The sequence below is a fragment of the Erythrolamprus reginae genome, chromosome 8 (genome assembly GCF_031021105.1).
Source record: "Erythrolamprus reginae isolate rEryReg1 chromosome 8, rEryReg1.hap1, whole genome shotgun sequence".
NCBI classification, from domain to species: Eukaryota; Metazoa; Chordata; class Lepidosauria; order Squamata; family Dipsadidae; genus Erythrolamprus; species Erythrolamprus reginae.
This window is the reverse complement of record NC_091957.1, coordinates 26,504,880-26,532,706: the sequence shown is the minus strand read 5'-3', so window position 1 is coordinate 26,532,706 and position 27,827 is coordinate 26,504,880. Positions and strand designations below refer to the sequence as shown.

Below are 27,827 nucleotides of genomic sequence, written 5' to 3'. Positions count from 1 at the left end.
ATAGATAGATAGATAGATAGATAGAAAGAACTAGATAGTGATAGAGAGACAGAGAGCTAGATGGATAGGGAGATAGATAGATAGATAGATAGATAGATAGATAGAACTAAATAGTGATAGAGAGACAGAGAGCTAGATGGATAGGGAGATAGATAGATAGATAGATAGATAGATAGATAGATAGATAGATAGATAGATAGATAGATAGATAGAAAGAACTAGATAGTGATAGAGAGACAGAGAGCTAGATGGATAGGGAGATAGATAGATAGATAGATAGATAGATAGATAGATAGATAGATAGATAGATAGATAGATAGATAGATAGATAGAAAGAACTAGATAGTGATAGAGAGACAGAGAGCTAGATGGATAGGGAGATAGATAGATAGATAGATAGATAGATAGATAGATAGATAGATAGATAGATAGATAGATAGAACTAAATAGTGATAGAGAGACAGAGAGCTAGATGGATAGGGAGATAGAGAGATCGATAGATAGATAGATAGATAGATAGATAGATAGATAGATAGATAGATAGATAGATAGATAGATAGATAGAAAGAACTAGATAGTGATAGAGAGACAGAGAGCTAGATGGATAGGGAGATAGATAGATAGATAGATAGATAGATAGATAGATAGATAGAACTAAATAGTGATAGAGAGACAGAGAGATAGATGGATAGATAGATAGATAGATAGATAGATAGATAGAACTAAATAGTGATAGAGAGACAGAGAGCTAGATGGATAGGGAGATAGATAGATAGATAGATAGATAGATAGATAGAACTAAATAGTGATAGAGAGACAGAGAGCTAGATGGATAGGGAGATAGATAGATAGATAGAGAGGGGGGGGTAAGTAGAGGGGGGGGCTTTCTCCCCCAAATTTGTCTAATTAGAAACGATGACCAACTGGCTTTCGAAGCTGTTTTGAGCTGTCTGGCAAAGCCGGGGGGGGGGGGGGGGGAACCAGGAAGCTGAGCCGCAGGAAAATGATATTTTAGATCAATCAACCCTCCGCAGAGCCCAGAAGACGTTGGTTGCAAATGCGTTGTGACCTTTCCTTGTTTATTTATAGTCCCAACTCAAGCAGAGGCTTAGAAATTTTATAATGAAAAAGCTAATAAAAAAATACAAGCCTGGGAAGCCTCTTTGAGGGGGGAGTGGTGGTGGTGGTGGGGGAAAGCATCAGCATAAAGGCTGAACCGTCTCCATCACCTTGCAAGTTGCAAGTCCCTGAGCATGCACAGAGTTCCCTCTGGTTTCCTTTCCAACTGGAGTTGTGTCCCCCCCCCCTGCTCCAATTTTTGGAAAAAAGAGCCTGGTTTTTTTTCATGTTCCTCTAACATGCGCCTTTTATGGTGCATTTTAATTGCAAATCAACTATGGGGTTTTTAAAAAAAGAATTTGGAGGTGGGGAAGGCAGTAAATTTGGTAATAAAATAACGTAAAAGCAGGGGATCCTCAGCGGGCGGGAAGGAAGATTTTTAACTGTTATTTTGAGCCACGGGGGAAGGTGCTGGGTTAGGAATTGGGAGTTCTGGATTCAAATCCTGCCTCCATGGAGAACATTGGGCCTCTCTCTCTCTTTCCCCCTTTCTCTCTTTCTCTCTCCCTCCCTCTCTCTTTCTCTCTCCTTCCCTCTCTCCCACCCTCTTTGATTCTCTCTTTGTCTCCCTCTTTCCCTCTCTCTCTCTCTCCTCCCTCTCCCTCTTTCTCTCCCTGTTTCTCTCTCCCTCCCTCTCTTTGTCTCCCTCTTTCTCTCTCTCTCTTTCTCCTCCCTTTCCCTCTTTCTCTCTCTCTCTTTCTCCCTCTTTCTCTCTCTCTTTCTCCCTCCCTCTCTTCCTCTTTGTCTCCCTCTCTCTCTCTTTCTCTCCCTCTTTCTCTCTCTCTTTCTCTCTCCTTCCCTCTCCCTCTTTCTCTCTCTCTCTCTCTTTTCCTCTCCCCCTTTTTCTCTCTCTCTTGAATCAAAGCCAGGATTTCCTAACAACAAATATTCACATTGTGAACTTGGCAAGATGGATTTGGGAATACAGGTAGTCCTCACTTAGCGACCACTATTTGGTTGTAAAGTGAAACAGCGACTGTGCTTATAACCTTCCTTCAGCTTTACTCTGATTTATTTATTTATTTAAGTTACTTACTTACAGATTTATTTATTTATTTATTATTCGTGCATTCATTCATTCATTCATTCATTCATTCATTCATTCATTCATATTTGTGTGCCAGCCAACTCCCGAGGGACTCTGGGCGGCTCACAACCAAAAAAATAACACATATAAATATAATATTAAAACTCCTTAAAACAGTTTAAAATGATTTAAAACCAACAATTAGAACAGTTTTTGTTTTAAAAAACCCATGCATGTCATTAATGTTTTGCAGGCCTGCAAACCTTATCAACGTGCGGATATAGGTCACCCAGTGCCTTTTTTCTTCATCGCTGCAGTCACTAAACAAGGCATCCGCTAAACGAGGACTACCCATTTTGTCTTTTTAAATTTTAATTAAAGATGTATGTCTATGTTCCCGCACGTCCCTTCTGCAGGATTTATTTCCGGCCTCATCCTAAGGCCGGAATACTTCCCCCACTCCCCGCCACTCACTTCCTGGACAATATGTTATGGATGCTAAGTGAGGGGCGAACCCTCCAACGGCCTACCTTCAAGGGCTGTTCTGAGGATAAAAGGTTTTCTGTTTATGCGGTTTTGAATCTTTGGGGAGAATAAACACCTCCGAAACTCAGCAGCAGAATTTTGAGAGCCCCACCCAATTCCTTTTCTTATCTGCTGTGGCCTAAAGGTGGCGCTCTTGCCTTCCAATCAGGAGGTTGTGAGTTCTGTCCTACACATTGGCAAAAAGAATCTGAACACCAAATACAAGCTGAATAAGCAACACCTTACAGACAACTCTCACTCTGTAAAAGACCTTGGAATACTCCTATTAAATGACCAAAGGGCCAAAGCCCACTGCAACAACATCACCCAAAAGGCTTCAAGAGTTTTTAACCTAATTCTATGTAACTTCTGCTCCGGAAATCTCACACTACTAACCGGAGCATACAAAACTTTCGCCAGACCAATCTTTGAATACAGCTAATCTGTCTGGAACCCACACTGCATTTCAGACATAAACCCTCTAGCAAATGTCCAGAGATACTTTACTAGAAGAGCCTTCCACTCCTCCACTTGCAGCAGAATACTCTACACAACTAGACTTACCATCCTAGGTTTAGAAAGCTTAGAACTACATCGCCTTAAACACGACTTAAGCATAGACCATAAAATCATCTGCTACAACGTCCTTCCTGTCAATGACTACTTCAGCTTCAACCACAACAACACACGAGTCTACAACCATAGTTCCCTCTAAGCTGAGCAGTGAGCAATGGCTCACTTAAAAATCATCATCAACTCAGAGTTTTTCAAACCTGCCCAGAAGCCGAGAGGGAAAGAGTGAGAGGGAAAGAGTGCCGCCCAGTCCCGAAGGGACTGCCGCTCAGACACTATACTTTTCCACCCCCCCAAAATTAGAGGAAACACTGTCTACAAGATACAAACTTAAAGTAAACCGCTCCAAACTTGACTGCAGGAAATACAACTTTAGTAACCAAGAAGTTGATGCATGGAACTCCCTACCAGACTCTGTAGTATCATCTCCTAACCCCCAAAACGTTATCCTTAGACTATCCAGTAAGGGGCGTGTATAAGTGCACCAGCGTGCCTTCCGTCCCCTGTCCTAATGTTTCTCTTTTACTACTATCATGTATATAAATATTATTATATCTTTATATACCACCAATACGTACTTGACAAAGCAAGTAAATATAAATATAAAATATAAATATAGAGGCAGATCTAAGGGGTTGGACTAGATGACCTGCAAGATCCCCTCCAACTCTGTTAATCTGTTACTGCTTCCAAAAAAATATTCAAAGAGAAAGGGAAGAATCCCGGAGACAAATAAATATTTTATCCGCAGACTTAAAGCGCCAATGTCAGACAAATCAGCCAATATACCAATTTTTAAAAAGGCCCTTCTGTTATGCACAAGCCTTTTATTAATGGCCTGTCTAGTTAAAAAGGATGAGAGAGCTTAAGTTCAAAAATACATTAATACAGAAATACTTACACCGCGAAAGCAAGAGCGGCCGCGATAAATTTTTTAAAATACGGCTCTTGTGCGACTAATTTTTTTTTTTTAAGGAGAGAGAGAGAGGGACAAAAAAAAAGAGAAAGAAACCAAAAACACTTTATACAAGTAATGCGTTTAGCACTAATTATACAATTACTTCTTGCTAAGGAGTGGGAAAGAGAGAAGGGAAGGCTGGGAAAGGAGGTGGGTGGGGGAAGGAAAAGATTAATGAAGAATTTACAGTGGCTTTAATCAGCCAATTTTTTTTGCCCCGCTGTGAAGCCCAACTGAAAAAATTCTCCCTCCTTCATGCCAGCCTGGGGGCATGCCCAGCCTAGCATTGGCCACTCGGCGGAAATACACCTAGTAGAGGGCAGACTAGATGGACCATGAGATCTTTTTCTGCCGTCAATCTTCTATGTTTTTTAATAAATAAACACATATTCTAGAAAATAGTGCAGAGAAACTGTTTTTGTCTTAGTTGTTTCTTATGTCTCTATATATACATACATACATACATACAATGCTCAAAGAAATATAGGGAACACTCAAAGGACACATCCTAGATCTGAATGAATTAAATATTCTCATTGAATAATTTGTTCTGCACAAAGTTGAATGTCCTGACAACATGTGAAATTGATTGTCAATCAGTGTTGCTTCCTAAGTGGACAGTTTAATTTCACAGCTCAATTGCAGTCGTAACTTAAGGACTACCTATTTGGGTTATTTCCTGCTGTGGATCCTTATGGTTTCAAAGTACTTCAGCCTACCTGGCAGGACCGCCGTGGTTCGAGTGGCCACGTTGATGTCCTGCAGAAGCTCCAGGGTCTCGGTGTGGAAGAGACGTATGGAAGACCCCGAAGAGAAGGCCATCCACACCCCACTGCCAGCCTTGATCATATGGGTCACGTTGCTCTCCTCTTCCGGGTGGACCTCGAATATTTGCTGCAGACGAAGATAAAAAGGAAGAATCGGGCATCAGCGGGCAAGAAAGTGAAAAAAACGGGTTGTGTAGGTTATTGTGTGTGTGTGACTAATGCCAGCAACTCGGCAATGTGTGCTGAATGAAGTGGTGTAGGGTTGTTGGAAGTGGTGTTAGGGTTTCCTGACTAAGCAGGGGGTTGGACTAGAAGACTTCCAAGGCCCCTTCCAACACTTGTTATTAACACACTCAAAAATGTCCAAAGATACTTCACCAGAAGAGCCCTTCACTCCTCCACCCGAAACAGAATTCCGTACGAAACTAGACTTTCAATCTTGGGCCTTGAACTACGACACCTTAAACATGATCTAAGTATTGCCCACATGATCATATGCTGCAACATCCTACCTGTCAGTGACTACTTCAGCTTCAATCACAACAACATAAGAGCACACAACAGATACAAGCTCAATATTAACCGGTCCAAACTTGACTGTAAAAAATACGACTTTAGCAACCGAGTTGTCGAAGCGTGGAACTCATTACCGGACACCGTAGTGTCATCCCCTAACCCCCAACGTTTTACCCTTAGACTATCCACGGTTGACCTCTCCAAATTCCTAAGAGATCAGTAAGGGGCGTACATAAGTGCACAAGTGTGCCTCCTGTCCCCTGTCCTATTGTCTCTTCTATAACTCTTTATCTTTTTCATCTATCACTATATCTCTATCTCTTCTACTATTCTTCCTATGTTTTAAATCATTCCTACATCTTTTGTTCTGAGCCGCTCCGAGTCTACAGAGAGGGACGGCATACAAATCTAATAAATAATAATTATTATTATTATTATTATTATTATTATTATTATTATTATTATTATTATCCTCTATTCTTCCATTGATTGATGTACTACCTGTATATCCCACGTAACCTCATTGTGTTTTGGACCAAATAACTAACTAACTAACTAACTAAAAGTAAATAAATAAATCAATATTATATTACATTTCGGATGTTTTCAGCGTTTTCAAAGCAGCGAATGAATGCCACGCTTGACAACAAAGTGCCAAGTGGACGGAAGAGACAGCCTCGCCTCGCCAGGTAGCAACGGAAAGGAAACTGAGGCAGGAAGGGCTGTTGCTTCAAAACTAAAAGGAAGACAGATTTCATCTTCTCGAAGGATACTTGTGGCTTTGGGATGTGTTTACCACATGTGTGTATATCCGTGTATCCATATGTGTCAATTTGGCATACAGAGGAACTGGGCTGGCCGGTGATAGCAATAGCATTTAGCAATAGCTTTTAAACTTATATACCGCTCCATGGTGCTTTTACAGCCCTCTCTTAAGCGGTTTACAGAATCAGCATATCTGGGCCCTCATTTGACACCCCCCCACCCCAGAAGGATGGAAGGCCGAGTCAACCTTGAGCCGGTGGTGAGATTTGAACTGCTGAACTATAGAGCTGGCAGTCAGCTGAAGTAGCCTGCAGAGCTGCACTCCAACCACCGCAGCACCAAGGCTCTTCTCTCTGTGCCAACTTGCAGTATTTGTTTCAATCTGAAGTCACAACTGGCACAGGGGGAGCAGCACCCCATGAATTTGGCTCGTTGAAGAAGAGAACGGAGACCCTTGTCTGGTGGCAGGTAATGCCATGGGTAGGGTGCCAGGGGTGCGTCGCCCGAAAAAATTTGGGGAAAGGAGCAGGACACAGAGAAAGAGAAAGAGAGGGGGCATCAATGGCATTGGGAGTGGGCATCCACGCAGGGACAGTGCTACACAGTGGCCGGCCAAGAGGAGTCATAGCACCAGACAGGAGAAATTTGGGAACATAGAATAACCAGGTTGGAAGGGAACTTTGGAGGTCTTCTATAGCAACAGCACTTAGACTTATATGCCACTTCACAGTGTTTTTACAGCTCTCTCTAAGCCAGTGGTTCTCAACCTTTCTAGTGCCACGACCCCTTAATACAGTTCCTCATGTGGTGGTGACCCCCAACCATAGGTCTAGCGCCAATTCTCCCAACAGAGCTTGGAGCTGATTGGCAGCGAGGTCAGAGGGACACCCCCACTGTAAACGCCCAATTGGTCGGATTGTAAAAATATGTTGCAAGGTGCTAGAATAGACGCTTTATTTATTTATTTATTTTATTTATTATTTAGATTTGTATGCCGCCCCTCTCCACAGACTCGGGGCGGCTTTAGTTCCTAACACCATGGGAAATTGGTCTTAAGTGACCCCTGTGAAACAATCGTTCAACCCCCAAAGGGATCCCGACCCCCAGGCTGAGAACCACTGCTCTAAGGGGTTTACAGAGTCAGCCTCTTGCCCCCAACAATCTGGGTCCTCATTTGACCCGCCTCGGAAGGACAGAGCTGGTGGTGAGATTTGATCTGGTGAACTACAGCTAGCAGTGAGCAGAAGCAGCTTGCAGTACTGCAGTCTAATCACTGCACCACCCCATTTCATGGATGGATGGATGGCAAAAGTGCGTTTTTAAAACCTTTTGAAAAGCCAGGAGAGTGGGGGAAGTGGGAACCAACTCCTGGGGGGAGTTAGTTCCAAAGGACCAGAGCCACCACAGAGAAGGCCCTTCCCCTAGGCCCTGCCAGGTGACACTGCTTGGCCGATGGGACCTGGAGAAGGCTGACTCTGTGGGAGCTAACTGGCCACTGGGATACGTCAGGCAGGAGATGGTCCCGTAAGTAATCTGGCCCTAATTAATTAATTGGTGGAGTGGCTTTTGATTTCCGAGACGCACCTGGGGCTAGACCTACCTGAGCCTTCAGGCTGACGGCATCAAAGACGGTGACTTGGTTGCCACAGCTGGCCCATATGGCATCATCCAAGGTGAGCAGCGTCCGAACGGGGGCCAGCCCCACTGCCAAGCAGGTGGGTTCAACCTCGGCATCCCACAGGCCTCCTGCAATGTGGAAGAGAAAAGCAGATACGAGAGAGGAGTTGAAAAGCTTTTGGGGGAAGGCCAAAATCAAAGGAGGAGAATTAGAATGCAGCCCTTTCAACCGCCTACAAAGGGTGATACTTGTGACCTTTGTAGAGAGACAGATGATAGATAGATAGATAGATAGATAGATAGATAGATAGATAGACAGACAGACAGACAGACAGACAGACAGACAGACAGACAGACAGACAGAGACAGACAGACAGACAGACATGATGAGACAGATTAGATAGATAGATAGATAGATAGATAGACAGACAGACAGACAGACAGAGACAGACAGACAGACATGATGAGACAGATTAGATAGATAGATAGATAGATAGATAGATAGATAGATAGAGACAGGCAGACAGACAGACAGACAGATAGTCAGTCATCAGAGAGAGAGAGAGAGATTAGATAGATAGACAGACAGATATGATATGATAGAGAGAGAGGATGGATGGATAGAAAGACAGACAGACAGACAGACAGACAGACAGACAGACAGACAGACAGACAGACAGACAGACCCCTGTAGGAACCTGGCCACCTGGTTCCAGGACTCAGAAATGGAAAATAGAAAATCACCTGTGAAGCCACAAGTTAGGGCCTTTGGTAGAGCTTGGAAGCGCATAAGTTTAACCCTATAATTATTATTATTTTTGTTCCTCCTCCAGTCTTGAACTTCTGCTTTCCCACTTTTTGCACCAAAACATGCTCTGGACTGCAGGATTTTCACTTTCCTGGTCCACCAGCCCAAACCCCACTGTTTAAAATCCCTCCCGTTTTATTCTCCTTGAAGACACTGGTTAAGTGCAGTGGGAATCTTTAAAAGTAGGACGGTTCTTAATTGATCCGAAGAGCACAAAACCCCTTGGACCACTAAATTAAATTTAAACCTGATGCTCTCCCCCCCACCATTCCTATGAACTCTTTCTCTCTCTCTCTCTCTCTTTCTCTACAGGGGCTTTTTATTGATTTAACATGTAGAAGAAATTGCACGCAAACCTTTACCGAAACACGGGGGAAAGAGATTCCTGGATATCTCCCAATTTGAGAGTTGGAAATAAAATATCACATGCCCTGGCTTCAAATTCCTGAAGCATCCATGCCACAAAGACTTCCCAAGGTTTTTTTTTCTCATAATGGTATTTCGGTGGCATTTCTTGGAACACGTCCACGGCTATTGTCAAAGCACAGCCTTATCGTGTCACATCACTTTGTGACTCCCAGACAACCCTTTTGACGTCACCCCTGGATATAATCGGCTCAGCCTTTCCGCTTGCCCAGACGCACACATATACACACGCAATTCGGCAACACAAAAGAACACCGAGGTTTGGTGTGCGATCTTGTAGGTAAAATGAAACACAAACTGGACTTTATTTTTTCCCTCCTATCCCGGACACCAAAAATAAAGGGCGTAAGTCAGTGTCATGTTGATGTAGAATAAGGAATAGAATAGAAAATAGAACAGGGAGTAGAAAAGGGCAGTGAGGGTGAACCTATGGCACGGGTGCCACAGGTGGCACGCGGAGCCATATCTGATGGCACATGAGTTGCTGCCCTAGCTGAACTCCAACATGCATGTGTGTGCTGGCCAGCTGAGTTTTGGCTCGCACAGAGGCTCCGGGAAGGCGGTTTTGGCTTCCAAAGAGGGCGTTTTTACCCTGCCCCAGCTCTTTCCCAAGCAGCCGGCTTTGCTGGCCAGCACAGGGCAGTCGCCACGACAACAACAACAACAATGGCCCCGTGGCAGCTGCTGATGCCTAGAGCCCGAAGCCCGCTCTCCAGCGTCAACGCCAGGCTTTGGGTGAGCAGAGCTGTGTGCTGGCAGCAGGAGCTGTTGGGAAGGCAGACGCGGCACCTCTGCTGGGAAGGGCTGTCAAAGAGGCCTTGAAGGGGGACAGGGCGGTCCCCGCCGCCTATGTCAGCAACGAGGTGGCCGCACTGGCCGGGGCGGGAGAAGGCTAGAGTTGCGTGGAAAGCGGCACCCACTGGTGGGGCCTGGTCCGAGAGGAGCCGCCGCTGTTGCTGCACCAATGGCAGCTGCTGTGGGAGCAGAGCGAAGGAGAGGGTGCGGAGGCGGTGCCCGTCGGAGAAGCGGAGAGAGAGAGAAGTGGAGGTGTGCTCGCCTTGTGCCGCGGGGGAGAGGTGGTGGAGGTCAGGGGTTTGTAAGCAGCCACCTCCCCCCCTCACACACTTAGCCATGGCGCACTTAGCTGTGACTTTCAGTGGAGTTTTTGAATCGCCAATTTCCTGAATCTCCTGTCCACACACCGCGGAGGAGGAGGTGGAGAGGAGGTGGAGAGGCAAGAGGCCGGGAGGAAAGCAGGCCTGCAATTGGCCCCTTTCTTTCTCGCATTTAGGGAGAGGAACTGTTGCTGCTCTGCCATAGGGCAGCAGCAGTTTCTCTCCCTAAAGGCGGCAAAGAAAGGGGCCAATGGCAGGCCTGCTTTCCTCCCCGCCTCTTGCCTCTCCACCTCCTCCTCGTTCAGCAGCTGACCGCGGTGAGTGGACAGGAGATTTGGGAGCTTATTATATCAATCGGTAAAATCTCGTGTGCTGCCGCGGGCCAGTTAAAAGACCTCAGCGGGCTGCATCCGGCCCATGGGCCGTAGTTTGGGGACCGCTGCCTAAATCCTTCCATTCTGGAGTTTTTGCTAACACAGAACTGCTAATGCAATACTCAGATTGAAGTAAAACGATCAGAAACCAACCTATTTTCACCCTCAAACGCCACTTTTTTTTTTTAATTGGCAGTCAATAAATAAGCAGGCGCAACAGGTTTCTTTGCACAGTAATGGTATATTTTTTGCCATCCGTGCCCTGGGAAGATCTAAGTGGCAGATGAAACTGCCTGGGAGACCCGTTCCCTCTTTCTCTCTTTGCTCCAGTACGCGCTTTAATTAAAAAACATAAACGGCTTATCAAAAGCTAATTAATACCAAGCAACGTGTTGGCAAAGTGGGCCTCGGAAGCACAGCAGCGTAAACAGGCCTTTGTAACCCCGGAACGGAGGGGCAGCAGAAGCCGCAGATGGTGGGAGTTTAATGGGACGTGGAGAGGAACCACTTCGGAAGAAACGGCGCGAAATTGGGGAAGCAACGGGAAAGGGAGAAAGAGAGTACTAAGCTAGGCCTGTTTAAAAGAGGTGGGTTTCTACCAGGGTGGTCCATTGCGGATGCTTCTTCCCGCAAGTGAGATTTTGGTGATTTTTATTTTGCTTCTGCGCAAGTGTAAAAGCAAAAAATGCTGAAATCTCACACAAGTGTGTCCTCTCACAAGATTTTGCTCCCTGGGCATGCACAAAGGCAAAATCTTGCTGGGGAGCCTGCATGCGCATGCCGGCGATATGGAAATGTGCGCGCAGCTCCATTTTTGCTATCGGGATGCAGTGTGGCCCGTACCGGCTAGCAACCCAATAGTGCTCTAGTCCTGTCTTTGCCGGTCTGTGCGCGCCGCTATCTCTTCTTTGGGGGGTAATTTATTGTGATTTTTCTGCTCTCTGAGCATGTACGGAAGTGAAATCATCCCTCTGAGCACACGCGGAAGTGAAATTGTGCCTCTGAGCATGCATGGAGGTACAATCATGCCTCTGGGCATGCACGGAAGTGAAATTGTGCCTCCGAGCACATGCAGAAGTGAAATCATCCCTCTGAACATGCGTGGGAGTAAAATCATCCCTCTGTGCATGCGCTAAAGTGAAATCGCACACGGCAGCGCACCGGTAGCAAAAAGTAAGAGGAACCTGCCCCCCCCCCTGTTTAAGAGTGGGGACTGCACTCGGTCCTAAGGAAAACCACATTTTGGGGGTGGGGTGGGGTGGGTGCTGGAAGAGAGTGGGATTTGCAGGGGGGGAGGAGAAGGAAGGGGGGAAGAGAGGGGGAAGGAAGAAGGAAAGGAAAGGGAGGGAAAAAAGGAAGGAAAGAAGGAAAGAGAGAGAGAGGAGGAAGGAAGGAAGGAAGGAGGAGGAGAAGGAGGGGCGAAGGAAGGAAAGAAGGAAGGAAATAAGAGAGAGGAGGAAGGAATTCACATGCGCAGAAGCCGACTGTCCATTTTTTCCTATATGGACGGCATACCGCACCGTTCATGCTGCAGCCCAATACTGACAGGGCCTTATTTTGGGGGGAAACGCAGTACCAACTCTGATCTGTCAGGGAGGATCAGCGCCATCTGAACGCAAAGGTGAGTGTTGTTTTGACTTTTTTTTTAAATCCACCCGAAGCTGACAAACGCAGGAGGATTAAACCCAGCTGACAGATTTTTTTTTCAGTGGGAGTAAAACCGCCGCCTTCCCCAGGGCTGCGGAGAACTGACAGGCCGATCAATAGGAAATTACGGAGCTTTCAAATTCAGCTTTTTCTCTCTGGACCCACATCCCAGACACGGCCTCCCGAAAGCCAATTAACGTTAAGTATTCCAGGCGTCTGTGGGGACGCGAACATGGGCAATACTCCGCCTTCACGGGGTTACAACACGCAGGAAATTAAAATAGATTTCAAATTAATTAAAAGCACCTGGAAACAACAGTGGGAGTGAAACCTTTCCCTGAAGGGAACCTCGGAGGCAGGACTGGGCTGCTACCGGCACAGGTAATGACGGTGCCCCGATAGCAAAAGCTGTGCTGCGCGCATAGCTTCACTTCCCTTGCCTGCGCAGGTCCCAGCGTGTTTGTTTTTCCTTCCTTCCTTCCTTCCTTCCTCTCATTCCATTGGTAGTGGTGGGAATGGGAATCCGCCCCTGCTCGGAGGCAGGGAGGACAGACACAAAAATGCCTCTTGACCACGTAGTCAAACTCAGAGTAACAGACCCATTTCCTATGGGCAGTCCTCGACTTACAACCACAACTGGGCTCCAAAACTTCTGTTGCTAAGTGAGACATTTGTTAATAAAATAAAATACCTGAGTACCAAGATATTGGGCAGCATAGAAGTCTAAGCAGACAGACAGACAGAGAGGCAGGCAGGCAGGCAGATAGACATGATAGATGGATAGATGGATGGATGGGTGGGTGGGTGGACGGACAGACCGACATGATAGATAGATAGATAGATAGATAGATAGATAGATAGATAGATAGATAGATAGATAGATAGATAGATAGATAGATACCGTAGATATTGGTAGATGGATGGGTGGATGGACAGACAGACATGGTACACATGGTAGATAGGTGGATGGATGGATGGATGGATGGATGGGTGGGTGGGTGGGTGGGTGGATGGGTGGACGGATGGACAGACAGACATGATAGATAGATGGATAGATAGATAGTTGGATAGATGGATAGATGGATAGATGAACGGACAGACAGACAGACATGATAGATGGATGGACGAAAGGACAGACATGATAGATAGATAGATAGATAGATAGATAGATAGATAGATAGATAGATAGATAGATAGATGCATACATCCATGCATGCATACATACATACATATGTACATACACAGACAGATAGACAGATGATAGAGAGAGAGAGAGAGAGAGAGAGAGAGAGGACAGACAGCTAGATAGAGTGGAGACTGATAGACTCCCCAAGTTATGTCTACTAGAGCAAATAAAATTGCAATCACAAATCTCCTGGATCACCAAACTAACATCTCTTGTGTTACAGCAGAATATTTTTTTTAAAAAAAAGCTGCCCAAAGAATTAAGGATATAGAAGCACAAAATGATACAGCCATCGTTAGCAAGGTGGGTAACGTGAAATGGCTGAGCAAATATAAACATACTTTTCAAGCAGACTGTTATTTGAAGTTACAACTGCCAAAACATCTCAGGGAGATATTTACATGAGCAAGATTCGAACGGTTGTGAAAGTTGGACCATAAAGAAGGCTGAGCGCCAAAGAATTGAGGCCTTTCAACTCTGATGCTGGAGAAGACAAGGAGAGAAGCAACTTAGAACTAAGGAGAAATTTCCCAATAGAATAATTAATCAGTGGAATAGCTTGTCTCCATAAGTTGTGAATGCTCCAACACTGGAAGTTTTAAAGAAGATGTTGGATAACCATCTGTCTGAAGTAGTGTAGGGCCTCTTGCCTAAGCAGGGGGTTGGACTAGAAGACCTCCAAGGTCCCTTCTGTTAAAAATGGAGTCCCTTGGACTGCAAGGTGATCCAACCAGTCAGTCCTAGAGGAGATGCTGTTTAGAAGGCCAGATCCTGAAGACGAAACTCAAATACTTTGGCCTCCTAATGAGAAGGAAGAACTCGCTGGAGAAGAGCCTCATGCTGGGAACGATTGAGGGCAAAAGAGGAAGGGGACGACAGAGAACGAGGTGGCTGAATGGGGTCACTGGAGCAGTCGGTGTGAGCTTAAATGGACTCCAGGAGATGGTAGAGGACAGGATGGGTCGCAATTATGATTTAGCAGCTAACAACAATTCCGCTTATTCTCACATCTTTAAGTGATTGTAGATAATTCTTTGTTTGACAGACTAAACAAGAAAATTTAAAATTCCAAATCTGTTTCATTTTTAAAATACGGATCTCCCAATAAGTAAAACGATAACCCCCCCAGAAAGCACAAGAGTATTTTGAAATATGGAATAGATGGCACCATTGGACCGAGCATAAAAAAACAAAAGTAAAAACTAAAGAGTTAAAATGGAAGCGTAACATGTAAATATGTACAGTATATAGAAAAGTATAAGCATTTGTAGCTATTGTAATAATATAATATCATACAATATGTCCACATATATAAAATGTGAGGTAACTAAAAAAAAAAGATGCAATGATGTAACAATGCAGAATAATTTATTGTACAGTGGTACCTCTACTTATGAACTTAATAAGTTCCGTGACCAAGTTCTTGAGCAGAAAAGTTTGTAAGAAGAAGCAATTTTTCCCATAGGAATCAGTGTAAAAGCAAATAATGTGTGCGATTGGAGAAACCACAGGGAGGGTGGACGCCCTGTTTCCTCCCAGGAGATTCCTAGAGAGGCCCCACATAGGCTTCTCCCCTTTTCTGGCCCTGTTTCCTCCCAGGAGATTCCTAGAGAGGCCTCACAGAGGCTTCTCCCCACCTTTTCCAGCCCTGTTTCCTCCTAGGCGATTCCTAGGAAGGCCCATGGAGGCTTCTCCCTGCCTTTTCCAGTTACAGTTTCAGAGGCTCAGGTTTGTAAGTGGAAAATGGTTCTTGAGAAGAGGCAAAAAAATCTTGAACACCCAGTTCTTATCTAGAAAAGTTCGTAAGTAGAGGCATTTGTAGGTAGAGGTACCACTGTATTATTGTTTTTGCAAAGGAGGCTGAAAATTAATAAACTATTAATTTAAAAAAAAGCAAAACGATGAAAACGGTGGAACTTGTGGGTTCTGAATTTTGGAACGATCGGCATGTACGTGAACGTGAACAATGAGATTGGTACTGATTCAGCACTTTGTATTGAAAATGCACCTCGGGATAGGAAAAGTATCCAGGTACAAAAAGAGAACTCACCATTGATTCTGGTGTACACTGCCACTGTCCCATTCTGGAGGCCGGCAAAGAGGTAATCGGCGTTGTGCTTCAGGCAGAGGACGGGGTGAGCTCCAGGGGCCTGGCTGGTCAGCAAACACTGGGCCCCTGTGTCCAGACTGCTATAGGCCAGGATGCTGCAGGTGGGAACAAAAGGAAGCTCACCTTTAAAATCCCATCTTGAGCCAGAAGAACCTCTAAAAGCACTGAAAGGGCACCCCCTAGTGTCTGACAAGGTAACTGCTGGAATAGCTTCATCCCTACTCCCTTGAATCAGGAGCAGTCTGCAGGCCTCCTAAACCTCTGCACACCCCATTTTTTTGCAAAAATTGACCCATTTTTCACCCATTTTTCACAAAAATGCGGCTGCAGAGGGTTTGGGATGCCTGCTGAGAGCTCCTAGGAGATGGGGAAAGGCAGAAACACCCTATTTTTTGTGGGAAATGGTCTACTTGTGGCCCATTTTTTCGCAAAAACAGGTGTTTTTTGCCTTTCCCCAGCCTCCGGAAGCATGCTGCAGGCTTCCCAAACCCTCTGCGTACCCCATTTTTGTGAAAAATGGGCCCATTTTTTGCAAAAATGGTACACCAGGGTGGGGCTTCGGGAGGCCAAAAATGGCTGCATTTGGTGTATAAGACGCACTGACATTTCCACCCTCTTTTGTGCAAATACAAATTTTATTTTTTTCTAACATAGAATAAAAAACAATACCTAAGTACAAACACTAAAACCATGCTTAAAATAAAACATATATAAAATTTTTCTTTTTCTATTAATCATTCAATGGAGGTTTATCTTTCTTCTATTAAAAAAAACATTCTACAGAACTTATATAATATTATCAAATAAAAAATCCTCAGCCCCCCCAATCTTTTCCCCACCTTAAACTAAAAAATTATATTACATCAGTGTAAACAATATCAAACTCTCTATTATGCCAATCTTAATTCAAACTTTCATTTCTACATTAGATTAATTAATCCAGTATCAACTTATCCTATATTTATCTGAAATTTAAAAAAATACTTCTTATCATATATCACATAAACTATATTAGAAAATTCTATAGGTTTAAATTCTTATTAATAAGTAAATTTGTGTTATACCATTATATAACTCTTATCTTGCCATCTGGCTAACAATATTTTAATTCAGTTTTCATATCTCATCTTTCCCCCAAATAACTAAGTTTTAATATTTATTTATCTTTTAATGTTCCATCCAGTCATAAAACTTTCCCCAAAGTATGGGTGTCCAGTCCTGCATGTAGCATTTGACTGACCAGCCCAAAAGGAAGGCTAAACAGACAACATGACAAGGGGTTGGGGGTGGGGTCCCAACTTTCCAAGCCCCTCCCCTGCCCCACTTATTACTAGCACCCGAATTTTTCTCACCTGCCGTCTTGCAGGCCGAGGCAGAGGACGGGCTGAGCTGGAAAGGGCTGGTCAGAGGCAGCTTGAGACTCTTCCACTCGCTCTTCTTCGGCCCTTTCTGGGATGTACTCCAAGCAGAGGACTTGCGAGGCCACCGGGAAGGACTTGACCGTACGAGGCACTGACCGGTTGAGGGAAAATATCTCCACTTGACCCCCGGCACCCTCTTGACCTCCTCCAATCTAGAGGAGCCAGAAAGAGAGGACACTGTCTTTTAAACCGGACTACGATTTGATCACCCTTGTTGACCAGGGTGGCTAAGTGAATCATAAAGTTGCTAAGTGAACCGAGAGGCTGTTATGAGAATCCCAAGGTTGTTCACTGACTCACGAGCCATAGGACATTTCTGGATTGGTGCCACTACTTACGAACTTAATTCGTTCCATGACCAGGTTCTGAAGTAGAAAAGTTTGAAAGAAGAAGCAATTTTTCCCATAGGAATCAATGTAAAGGCAAATAATGTGTGCGATTGGGGAAAACACAGGGAGGGTGGAGGCCCTGTTTCCTCCCAGGAGATTCCTAGAGAGGCCCCACATAGGCTTCTCCCCACCTTTTCCGGCCCTGTTTCCTCCCAGGAGATTCCTAGAGAGGCCCCACATAGGTTTCTCCCCACCTTTTCTGGCCCTGTTTCCTCCCAGGAGATTCCAAGAAAGGCCCCAGGGAGGCTTCTCCTTGCCTTTTCCGGCCCTGCTTCCTCCCAGGAGATTCCTAGAGAGGCCCAACAGAGGCTTCTCCCCACTTTTTCCAGATACAGTTTCAGAGGCTCGGGTTTGTAAGTGGAAAATGGTTCTTCAGAAGAGGCAAAAAAATCTTGAACACCTGGTTCTTATATAGAAAAGTTTGTAAGTAGAGGTACCAGAGTGTTTTTCTTTGGGTTTCTCTTCTGGGAAGTCCTCAGCTCTTGCAAAGGGGAGGAAAGCTGATGCAAAGATTAGCGATTAATAGAATTGGAAGAGACCTTGTAGGACAGTGATGGTGATGGTGTCACACGGAGCCATATCTGCTGGCACACGAGCCATTGCCCTAGCTCAGCTCCAACATGCATGTGTGTGCTAGTCAGCTGATTTTTGGCTCACACAGAGGTTCTTGGAGAGCGTTTTTTGCTTCCAGAGAGCCTCGGGGGGGGGGGGGGGGATGGGGGAGGGCCTTTTCATCTTCCGTCAGCTCCAGGGAAGCCTTTGAAGCCTGGGGAGGGAGAAACACAAGCCTTCTCACCAGAGGTTGAGAAACAGGGCATTTCTGGCCTCCAGAGGGCCTCCGGGGGGCAGGGGAAGCTCTTTTGACCCTCCCAAGGCATTGAATTATGAGTGTGGACACTCGCGCATGCGCAATAGTGCACACCCAAGCTTTTTCAGCACCCAAGGGGGGGAAAGCCCAACCCCTTGCCCAAGCAGGAGACCCTACACCAGTGGCACACTGAGCCATATCTGCTGGCATGCGAACTGTTGCCCTAGCTCAGCTCCAGTACATATGTGTGCACCAGCCAGCTGATTTTCGGCTCGCACGGAGGCTCTGGGAGAGCATTTTCAGCTTCTGGGGGGCCTCCAGGGGGTGGGGGAGGGTGTTTTTGCCCTGCCTAGGCTCCAGGGAACCTCTGGAGCCTGGGTAGGGTGAAAAATGGGTCTCCTGGACCCACCAGAAATTGGGAAATGGGCTGTTTCTGGCCTACAGAGGGCAGGGGAGACAATTTTCAACCTCCCCAGGAATTGAATTATGGGTGTGGGCATTCACACAGGCGTGACAGTGTGTGCACCCACACTTTCAGCACCCAAGGGAAAAAAGGTTCGCCACCATTGTCCTACACCATTTCTGACCGAGGGCAGTCCAGTCTCTTCGTGAAAGCCTCCAGGGGTGAAGCTCCCACAACCTCCAAAGGCAACTTCTGTTCCATGGGTGGATTGCTCTCGCTGTCAGAAAATGTTGCCTCCGAATTGATCTAACCACAGTTCACAAAATCATATACCAAAATGCCCCTCCTCTTAATGACTACTTCACCTTCAACCGCAACAGCACACGAGCACGTAACAGATTCAAACTAAATTTAAACCGCTCCAAACGAGACTGCAGAAAATACAACTTCAGCAATAAGAGTGATCAACACCTGGAATTCACTACCTGACTCTGGTTTCTTCCCCCAACCCCAAAATCTTCAACCTTAGATTGTCTACAGCTGATCTCTCCCCTTTTCTAAAAGGTCTGTAAGGGGCGTGCACCATTATGCAGTCACGAAACGCAACGATCAGATAATCCTCCACAATGGCCAAACCCACAGGCTGCTATTTATAGCAGCCTCACTAATTTCCACAGCCCCACCCAACCACAGGTGGCCTCATTTTCTTTGATAATAATCTCTCAGTTGTTGTTGCCTATGCATCACTCTCTGCATGCGTGGCTGTATCATTAACTCTTGTTCTGAATCCAAGGAGGAGCTAGATAATTGATCTCCTTCTGAGCTGTCTGCCACACTCTCTTCCTCCCTGTCACTCATGTCTTTTTGGTCAGAGGAGCCTTCATCAGCAGATTCCACCGGGGGCAAAACAGGCCTGCAGCATGTAGATGTCTCCCCCACATCCACAGTCCTTGGGGCAGGAGCTGGGCCAGAGCTAACCACAACAACTGCTATCTTGTCTCCTTTGGTCATTCTCTTCACTAGACTAGCCAGGCCAGGTTCCTGCAACCGTTCTTCGTATGTTTTAGCCTCCAGTCCACGAAACCATAATAAGAGATGCTGGGTTTTTTGCATCAACTTACCCAAAGATATCCCTGGGGCAGAGAAGTGCTGATGGCCGAGAATCCCAGCAAGGAAGACTGGACGGGGCTGTGCACAGCGGCACCCAGCTGAAGGCAGGAGAAAAGAAGCAGACAAGAGTTATTTGATGGGATGAGTTTTTATAAACTCTTCAGAACAAGCTTTGGCGAAGGGAATTTGTGAAAGCCCAACTTTCTTAAAAATGGTATCTCCACCACCAGTCTCTTGAAAACAAAGGGAAGGAATTGTTAAGACCAGCTAAAAATACGTCTGGGGAACAACAGACTCAATCAATGGAAACACTCAATTAAGGCAGAGCCAGCAGAGAGAGGCAGAAGGAAGAGAGGGCTAAAATTAGTCTCCGGGAAAACGAAAACGGGGCCCCACTGCCTTGGAAAACGGCAGATGTTCCAAAAGAAAGGGAATGGGAGGGCATAAAAGTCTGGAGGTTTTTGTTTTTAAGGTAATTATGTTCCTGCTTTCTCTTTTTTCCCAGCTGAATCTATTCCCCCCCCCACCTCGTCAGAAAACGAGAGGCGGAGAGAAAAAGAATCAATTAGAACGCTGGGTGGAATTTTGCACTCTGGAAGTGAAAATGTCCCTTTGTCCCTTCCTTCCTTCCTTCCTTCCTTCCTTCCTTCCTTCCTTCCTTCCTCTTGATCTTCCTTCCTTCCTCTTGATCTTCCTTCCTTCCTTTTCCTCTTGATCTTCCTTCCTTCCTTCCTCTTGATCTTCCTTCCTTCCTTCCTTCCTTCATTCATTCATTCTTTCCTTTTGCTCAATTTTCCCTTTCCCTACCTCTTCCCCTCCATCTTCCTTCTTCCTTCCTTTTCCTACTTTTCATTACCTTCATTCCTTCCTCCCTCGCTTCTCCTCAATGTTCCTTCTTTCTTCCTTTTCCTACCTTCCTATGTTCTTTTCTTTTGCTCAATTTTCCTTCTTCCTTCCTCATCTGCTCCATCATGCTTTTTCCTTCCTTTTCCTACAATCACCTCCTTCCCCTCAATCTTCTTCCTTCCTTCCCCTACTTTCCTCCTCCTTCCTTCATTCTTTTCTTCCCCTGAATTTCCTTACTTCCTTCCCCTACTTTCTCTTTCCTTCCTTCCTTCCTTTTTTCCTTCCCTTCTTTCCCAAACTAATCTAATAAACAAGTATATAAATAAATGGCAACCACTCCAGTGTCTGTCTGTTTCTATCACACTATTTTGTATACTTATGCCAAGTCACGTTACCACAGCCCTTATAAGCCCAGAAGTTGAAGTAGGCAACCCTTTGGCATAAGAGCCACGGTGGCGCAGTGGTTAGACTGCAGTACTGCAGGCTATTTCTGCTGATCAGCAGTTTGGCAGTTCGAATCCCACAAGGTTGACTCAGCCTTTCATCCTTCCAAAGTGGATAAAATGAGGACCCCGATTGTTGGGGGCAAGAGGCTGACTCTGTAAACCACTTAGAGAAGGCTGTAAAAGCGCTGTGAAGCGGTTTATAACTCTAAGTGCTACGCTGCCCTAAGTCCATTGGAGAAGGGTGGCTTATAAATTCAAATAATAAATAAATATATAGGACTTCTGCTGCTTCTGACTGCCTGGGAATTTCCCACACAGTTTCCCCAGCCTTAATTTTAGCAGTCGCAGACCCAGCAAATCTGTTCCCCTAAATCCTGCCAAAAGGCCTTGATTTCCACCAGCACCACCACCATCCTCCTTCTGCCTTCAAAACATCCTATGAAAGCGAAGTCAAGAAGGGAGGAATAGAGCTGAAAAGCCCATTTGTCTCCTTCTCCCAGAGAAGATGAAATAAAAACCAGCTTTGAAGATCCATGTGCTTAGAGGGAAATCCGGAAGAGGCTTAAAAGTCCTCTAGGACAGAGAGAAGGACATGAAGTCAAAACTCTTTGTAGGTGGATGGTAGTCTATTTCTCTCGCTGCAAGGGCTTCTTCTTCTTTATCAGCATTTTAGGGGGTGGAGGGGAGGGAAATGGATGGGACTAAAGCCGTCACAGGCCACCCAAAACAGCTAAAAGCTGCAGGTGGATGGACTGCAGGGGGAGGAGAAGTAAAGCTAAGCTGTTGTTGTGTGCGACCCATTGGGAGTTTGTGTGGCTGTAATAAATCTGAATAAACAATAGGGGCCCTTCACATCCCCAACATTGATTGGTGGTTTTCTGAGGGATTTCACAGGATTGATTACTATGTTTTTTGCAATCATGAAGAATGATTGAATCCTTATTTATTAAATCTGTATGCTGCCCATCTCTTTGCAAAGCAACTCTCAGTGAGTTACAGTATTGCAAGGACTACTGTCCAGGAAGTCCTTGACTTACGACCATAATGGAGCCTGACCATTACTGTCTCCAAGTCTTGATGCTCATTAGGAAAAATAAGTGGACACCGAAACATCCCGATGGTCAGTCATACGGATGAATGATCATGAAGACATGCAGCAAGCCATAACTTTAGGACCTGGCCATAAGTAGCTGGGGTGGGGTGGGGTGACCTATAATTTCAGCTAAGTGACCAGTCAAAAGTTGAGGACTACCTGTAACGGAAAAGAAGAAGATGCAAGTCCTTGAAAAGATGGTCAGAAGTTGGCCCTTGAGGTGGGGCCAATTTAGGATCTCCTTACCTGTAGGTCAAGGGCCCTGGAGGAGAAGGCAGGGATGTGACAGACCAAAATGGGACACCAGAAAGCGGCTTTACTCTTCTTGTCTTCTTCAGGGCAGACCCACCCAGGCTGGTTTTCTTCCCCTGCAGGGGAGAGAGAAAAGAGTTGGGAAATTCCCTTTTCCAAGGGTAAAGTCCAAATGTGTTCTATGACTTGACCAACCCTCAGTTTTGATCAACAGTCAACCTTAGTCAACAGCCAACTGTGATCAACAATCAATCTTGATCAACAGTTAACCTTGACCAACAGTTAATCTTTGGCCAACAATCAACCTTGACCAACAGTTAACCTTGGTCAACAGTCAACCTTGGTCAATAGACAACTTTGGCCAAGTCAACCTTGATCAACAGTCAACCTTGGTCAACAGTTGACTTTAGCCAACGATCAACCTTGACCAACAGTTAAACTTGGTCAACAGTCAACCTTGGTCAATAGTCAACTTTGACCAAGTCAACCTTGATCAACAGTCAACCTTGGTCAACAGTTGACCTTAGCCAACAATCAACCTTGGTCAACACTTAACCTTAGTTAACAGTTAATTTTAGCCAATGGTCAACCTTGGTCAACAATCAACCTTCATCAATAGTCAACCTTGGACCTTACGTTGTGGTCGCACGGTGGTTAGAATGCAGTACTGCAGGTTACCTCTGCTGGTTATCAGCTGTCAGCATTTGGAAGTTCATGTCTCACTGGCTCAAGGTTGACTCAGCCTTCCATCCTTCCCATGTTGGTAAAATGAGAAGCCAGATTGTTGGGAAAAGATGCTGACTCTGTAAACTGCTTAGAGAAGGTTGTAAAACAATGTGAAGCAGCATATAAATCTAAGTTCTATTGCTATTGGTCAACAGTCAACCATGGTCAATAGTCAACTCTGGTCAACAGTCAACCTTGGTCAACAATGAACCTTGGTCAACAGCAGTGATGGGCTCCTACGAGAAAGGTCAGGAACGCAGTTCCGGACCGGTAGCAATATTTGGAGCTCCACCCCAGAGCACCCAATTTGTACTGAAAGATGTTGAAACAAAATGCATAAGCCAGGGTGGTAGTAAAAATTTTGGTAGCCCATCGCTGGTCAACAGTCAACCTTGATATGCAGTCAACTTTGGCCAACAGTCAAAAAGTCTTTCTCCTATAAAAAGGCAAAGATTTGGCAGTATTTTTATATGATTTAGATACAATAGGATACAGGACTGAATCAGTATTATATTAGCAGTATGTAGGATTTTTTTAAATTTCTAAATTCTCATAAACCCCCCCCCCCCTCCCCTCTTAACTTTCATTTTAATGCAGTGTTTCTCAGCCTTGGCAACTTTTAAGTTGCGAGAAGCTTCAATTTTCAGAACTCTTAAAGTTGCTGAGATTCGGGCGGGGGTGGTTGAACCCTTTGCTTTAATGTATGTAGCTCCTTATCGTATTATCGTTAATGTATTATTATTCTTTTATTTGCTACACTTCATTAATAAAATGCAAGCAGGCTGTATCCCTCTTCCCTTGTTTATTTGCCACACTTCATTAGTAAAATTTAAAACAGAGGAAGTAATTTAAGCCTCTCTTCACCTAAAGTTATCTCATTAGGGCAGGCAGGCAGGCAGGAAACAACCCAAGGGGACCACTAAAAGTCACAAACTTTTGTCCATTTCCTTATGGAATATTCGGGGGAGGAAGAGTCCCGCCACCCACAGAGATAAGCAATTAATTTCTCTTCCTCGCCACGTGTCTTGGGAGTGGCTGCTCAGCACTTTAATTATAGAAAATATTAAAACATAAGCCATTAAAAAAAGAAAACAGCTTACTGAATATTTTGGCAAGAGCTCGCACATGGGCTCCTGATAATCAGGTTCACCGCTTTTTCAAAAAGCTTCTGCTGAAAAAGTCCTCGGCTTATGACCAAAGTTGGGGATTTTCATCATTAAAAAGAAAGTCCAGTTAGTTGCCTCTTGGAAAAAAAAATCACCTTTGGGACAACCTGGAGGACTTGAGAATCTCTATAGGCATTTAGCTACGCAATTGATAGACAACCCACATTGCATATCCGACATCAACACAATTGAGAGAGTCCAGAAATATTTCACAAGAACATTCCTTCACTCCTCTTGCTGCAACAAAATACCTTACTCCACCTGACTTGAAATACAGTGGCACCTCTACTTACGAAATTAATTCGTTCTGTGACCAGGTTCTTAAGAAGAAAAGTTTGTAAGAAGAAGCAATTTTTCCCATAGGAATCAATGTAAAAGCAAATAATGCATGCAATTGGGGAAACCACAGGGAGGGTGGGGGCCCTGTTTCCTCCCAGGAGATTCCTAGAGAGGCCCCACGGAGGCTTCTCCACACCTTTTCTGGCCCTGCTTCCTCCCAGGAGATTCCTAGAGAGGCTCCACGGAAGCTTCTCTCTGTTTTTTCCGGTTACAGTTTCGGAGGCTCGCGTTTGTAAGTGGAAAATAGTTCTTGAGAAGAGGCAAAAAAATCATGAACACCCAGTTCTTATCTAGAAAAGTTTGTAAGTAGAGGCATTCTTAGGTATAGGTACCACTGTAGTTCATAAAATCATATACCAAAATGTCCTTCCTCTAAGTGACTACTTCACCTTCAACCACAATGATACACGAGCACGTAATAGATTCAAACTAAATGTCAACCGCTCCAAACTAGACTGCAAAAGATACGACTTCAGCAACAGAGTGATCAACGCCTGGAATGCACTGCCTGACTCTCTGGTTTCTACTCCTAACCCCAAAACCTCTAACCTTAAAAATTATCTACAATTGACCTCTCCCCCTTTCTAAGAGGTCTGTAAGGGGCGTGCATAAGCGCACCCTTGTGCCCACCATCCCTGTCCTACTATCCTATTGTCTTTTACCATTCCTTTCTTTCTATCATTCCTTTTTCTAATGTTATGTTTATACAAACCACCATCCTACAATAGTTTAAACAAACAAATAAAATTAGGATGAACGCCGTTGGAATAATGTGTGGGAGTAGGGAGGGATTTCCTGAGGGAAAAATTGTAGACTACAGGAACCATTTGCACCACTCAGGTGACCCTGTGGACACAGATAAACCTTCAAGTGGCCTCAAGGAACAGTAATTCTCAACCTGGGGGTCAGGACCCCTCACTCATTCATACATTCATTTCACAGGGGTTCCCACAGGACTGCGGGAAAAGACAAATTTCCCACAGTGTTAGGAACTAAAGCTTCTATTCTGGTGCCTTGGAACCTATTATTACAATCCGACCAATCAGGCGTTGACAGTGGGAGTGTCCCTCTGACCTTCCTGCCAATCAGCTTTAAGCTCTGTTGGGAGAATCAGCGCTAGGCTTATGGTTGGGGGTCACCGCAACATGAGGAACTTTATTAAGGGGGTCGAGGCATTGAAAAGGTTGAGAACCACTGCGAATGCAAATGACCAGCTGTCTGCAAGGAATATTGAACCTTCCATTCCCCACCACCATCCAGTCAGAGCTGAAGAAGCTTCTTGGATGACAAGCAAGACATTTTCAAAGGGAAAAAACCCCCAGAAAGTCCAGTTGCCCCTTTGGTACAACCATGACCTGGATGACTGAGAATCACTACAGATTTTTCCATTGTTAAGCAGTGTGGTTGTTTAAGCAAGTTGCAATGGATTTTATTAATAGCAATAGCATTTAGACTTAATATACTGCTTCATAGTGCTTTTACAGCCCTTTCCAAGCGGTTTACAGAGTCAGCCTCTTGCCCTCAACAACCAGGGTCCTCGTTTTACCCACCTCAGAAGGATGGAAGGATGAGTCAATCTTGAGCCTAGTGAGATTCGAACGGTCAAATTGCAGGAAGTCGGCAGTCGGCAGAAGGAGCCTGCAGTACTGCACTCTAACCACTGCGCTACTGTGGCTCATTAATACTTTTGGCTGTTAAGCCAAATCACTCACTCAGTCACCCACTCATTCATACATTCAATTTGTATGCTGCCCATCTTGCCAAAGGCAACACTAGGCAGCTTGGTGACATTGTTTGATTTGATCAAGCAAATCCAGCGTCCTCCATTGACTCTGCTTCTCAGAAGCTGGCAAATAATGGGACACTACAACTGTCATAAGCACAAGCCAGCGGCCCCAGCACCTGAATTTCAATCATGTGACCACTGGAGATGCCCCAATAGTTGTAAGTGCGAGGACTGTCATTAAGTCACTTTATGACAATTCCTCACACTTTTATCATGTAAGATCCCGGGCACCAACTTAGATTGGATCCTGCCTGAGTCACTTTTTTTCCCCAAGACCACCATAAACATTGAACATTGAACGAATGGTTTAGTGCATGGGTAGTGTATTAACATAATACAGTTAATCTACTAAACCAGAGGTAGGCAAAGTTGTCCCTTTTATGACTTGTGGACTTCAACTCCCATAATTCCTGAGCCATCATGCTAGCTCAGGCATTCTGGGAGTTGAAGTCCACATGTCATAGAAGAGACAACTTTGCCTACCTCTGGTTTAGTAGATTAACTGTATTATGTTACGAAGAAGCGTTGAACCAAGGAATAATGAAGCAAAGGCAGTTTACTCACGGAGGACAATTTTGGCCAAGTGCAAATGATTCACCCAGGAAATTTTGCTGAGTGGGTTGGGTGTGATGAACACCACCATGACGCTGACAGGGCGACCAGATCTGTCAATATGAATAAACACATTAAAATCTAATATAAAACAAAAAAAATCAATATAAAGAAATAAATCCCAGGAGATAAAGATTAGATAAAATAATAATAATAATAATAACAACAAGAATAACAAAAACAATCCCAGGGGACAGCAGAATTGAGGAGAAGCATCTAGAGAAATTAGTGAAATATGAAGATCTAAAAATCGAGCTGCAACGACTCTGGCATAAGCAAAGTGCAGTGGTCCTTGGCACGCTGGGCGCGGTGCCAAAGGATCTCAGCAGACATTTCAAAACCATCGGAATTGACAAAATCTCCACCTATCAATTGCAAAAGGCCACTTTACTGGGATTAGCACACATAATTTGCTGGTACATCACGCAATCCTAGGTGCTTGGGAAGCGCCTGACTGGGGATGAAATAAGAAATCCAGCATAGTGATCTCATTTACTGTGTTGTATTGACATAATAATAACAATAACAATAACAACAACAAAACAACAAGAACATCATCATCATCATCATTATTTAGAACGATTCTGGACTAAACCAGTACAGGTTGTCCCAGTGGTAATCGGCACACTGGATACTGTGCCAAAAGACCTTAGTCGACATTTGAAAACAATAAACATTGACAAAATCATGATCTGTCAGTTGCAAAAGGCCACCGTACTTGGATCTGCATGCATCATATGAAAATATATCACACCATCCTAGACCTATGATGGCGAACCTATGGCATGTGTACCATAATTGCCACGCAGGGCCATATCTGCTGGCATACAAGCTGATGCTCTAGCTCAGCTCCAATGTATATGTGTGTGCCAGCCAACTGATTTTTGGATCACATAG

At 44.8% G+C, this 27,827-nt stretch overlaps 1 protein-coding gene across 8 annotated transcripts in view; it reads right to left on the bottom strand.

Moving 5' to 3' along the window:
• The window catches only part of ARHGEF10L (Rho guanine nucleotide exchange factor 10 like), a 109,357-nt gene that overhangs the window by 5,415 nt on the left and 76,115 nt on the right, over positions 1-27,827 (bottom strand). For all 8 annotated transcript variants that reach the window (XM_070759455.1, XM_070759456.1, XM_070759454.1 and 5 more), the window contains 7 exons: positions 26,883-26,983; positions 22,296-22,417; positions 19,676-19,762; positions 16,886-17,106; positions 15,474-15,628; positions 7,851-7,996; positions 4,922-5,096 (listed from right to left, as the gene is read on the bottom strand). In XM_070759455.1, coding sequence (XP_070615556.1) covers positions 4,922-5,096; positions 7,851-7,996; positions 15,474-15,628; positions 16,886-17,106; positions 19,676-19,762; positions 22,296-22,417; positions 26,883-26,983 — 1,007 coding nt within the window. The remainder of the gene's footprint in view (positions 1-4,921; positions 5,097-7,850; positions 7,997-15,473; positions 15,629-16,885; positions 17,107-19,675; positions 19,763-22,295; positions 22,418-26,882; positions 26,984-27,827) is intronic.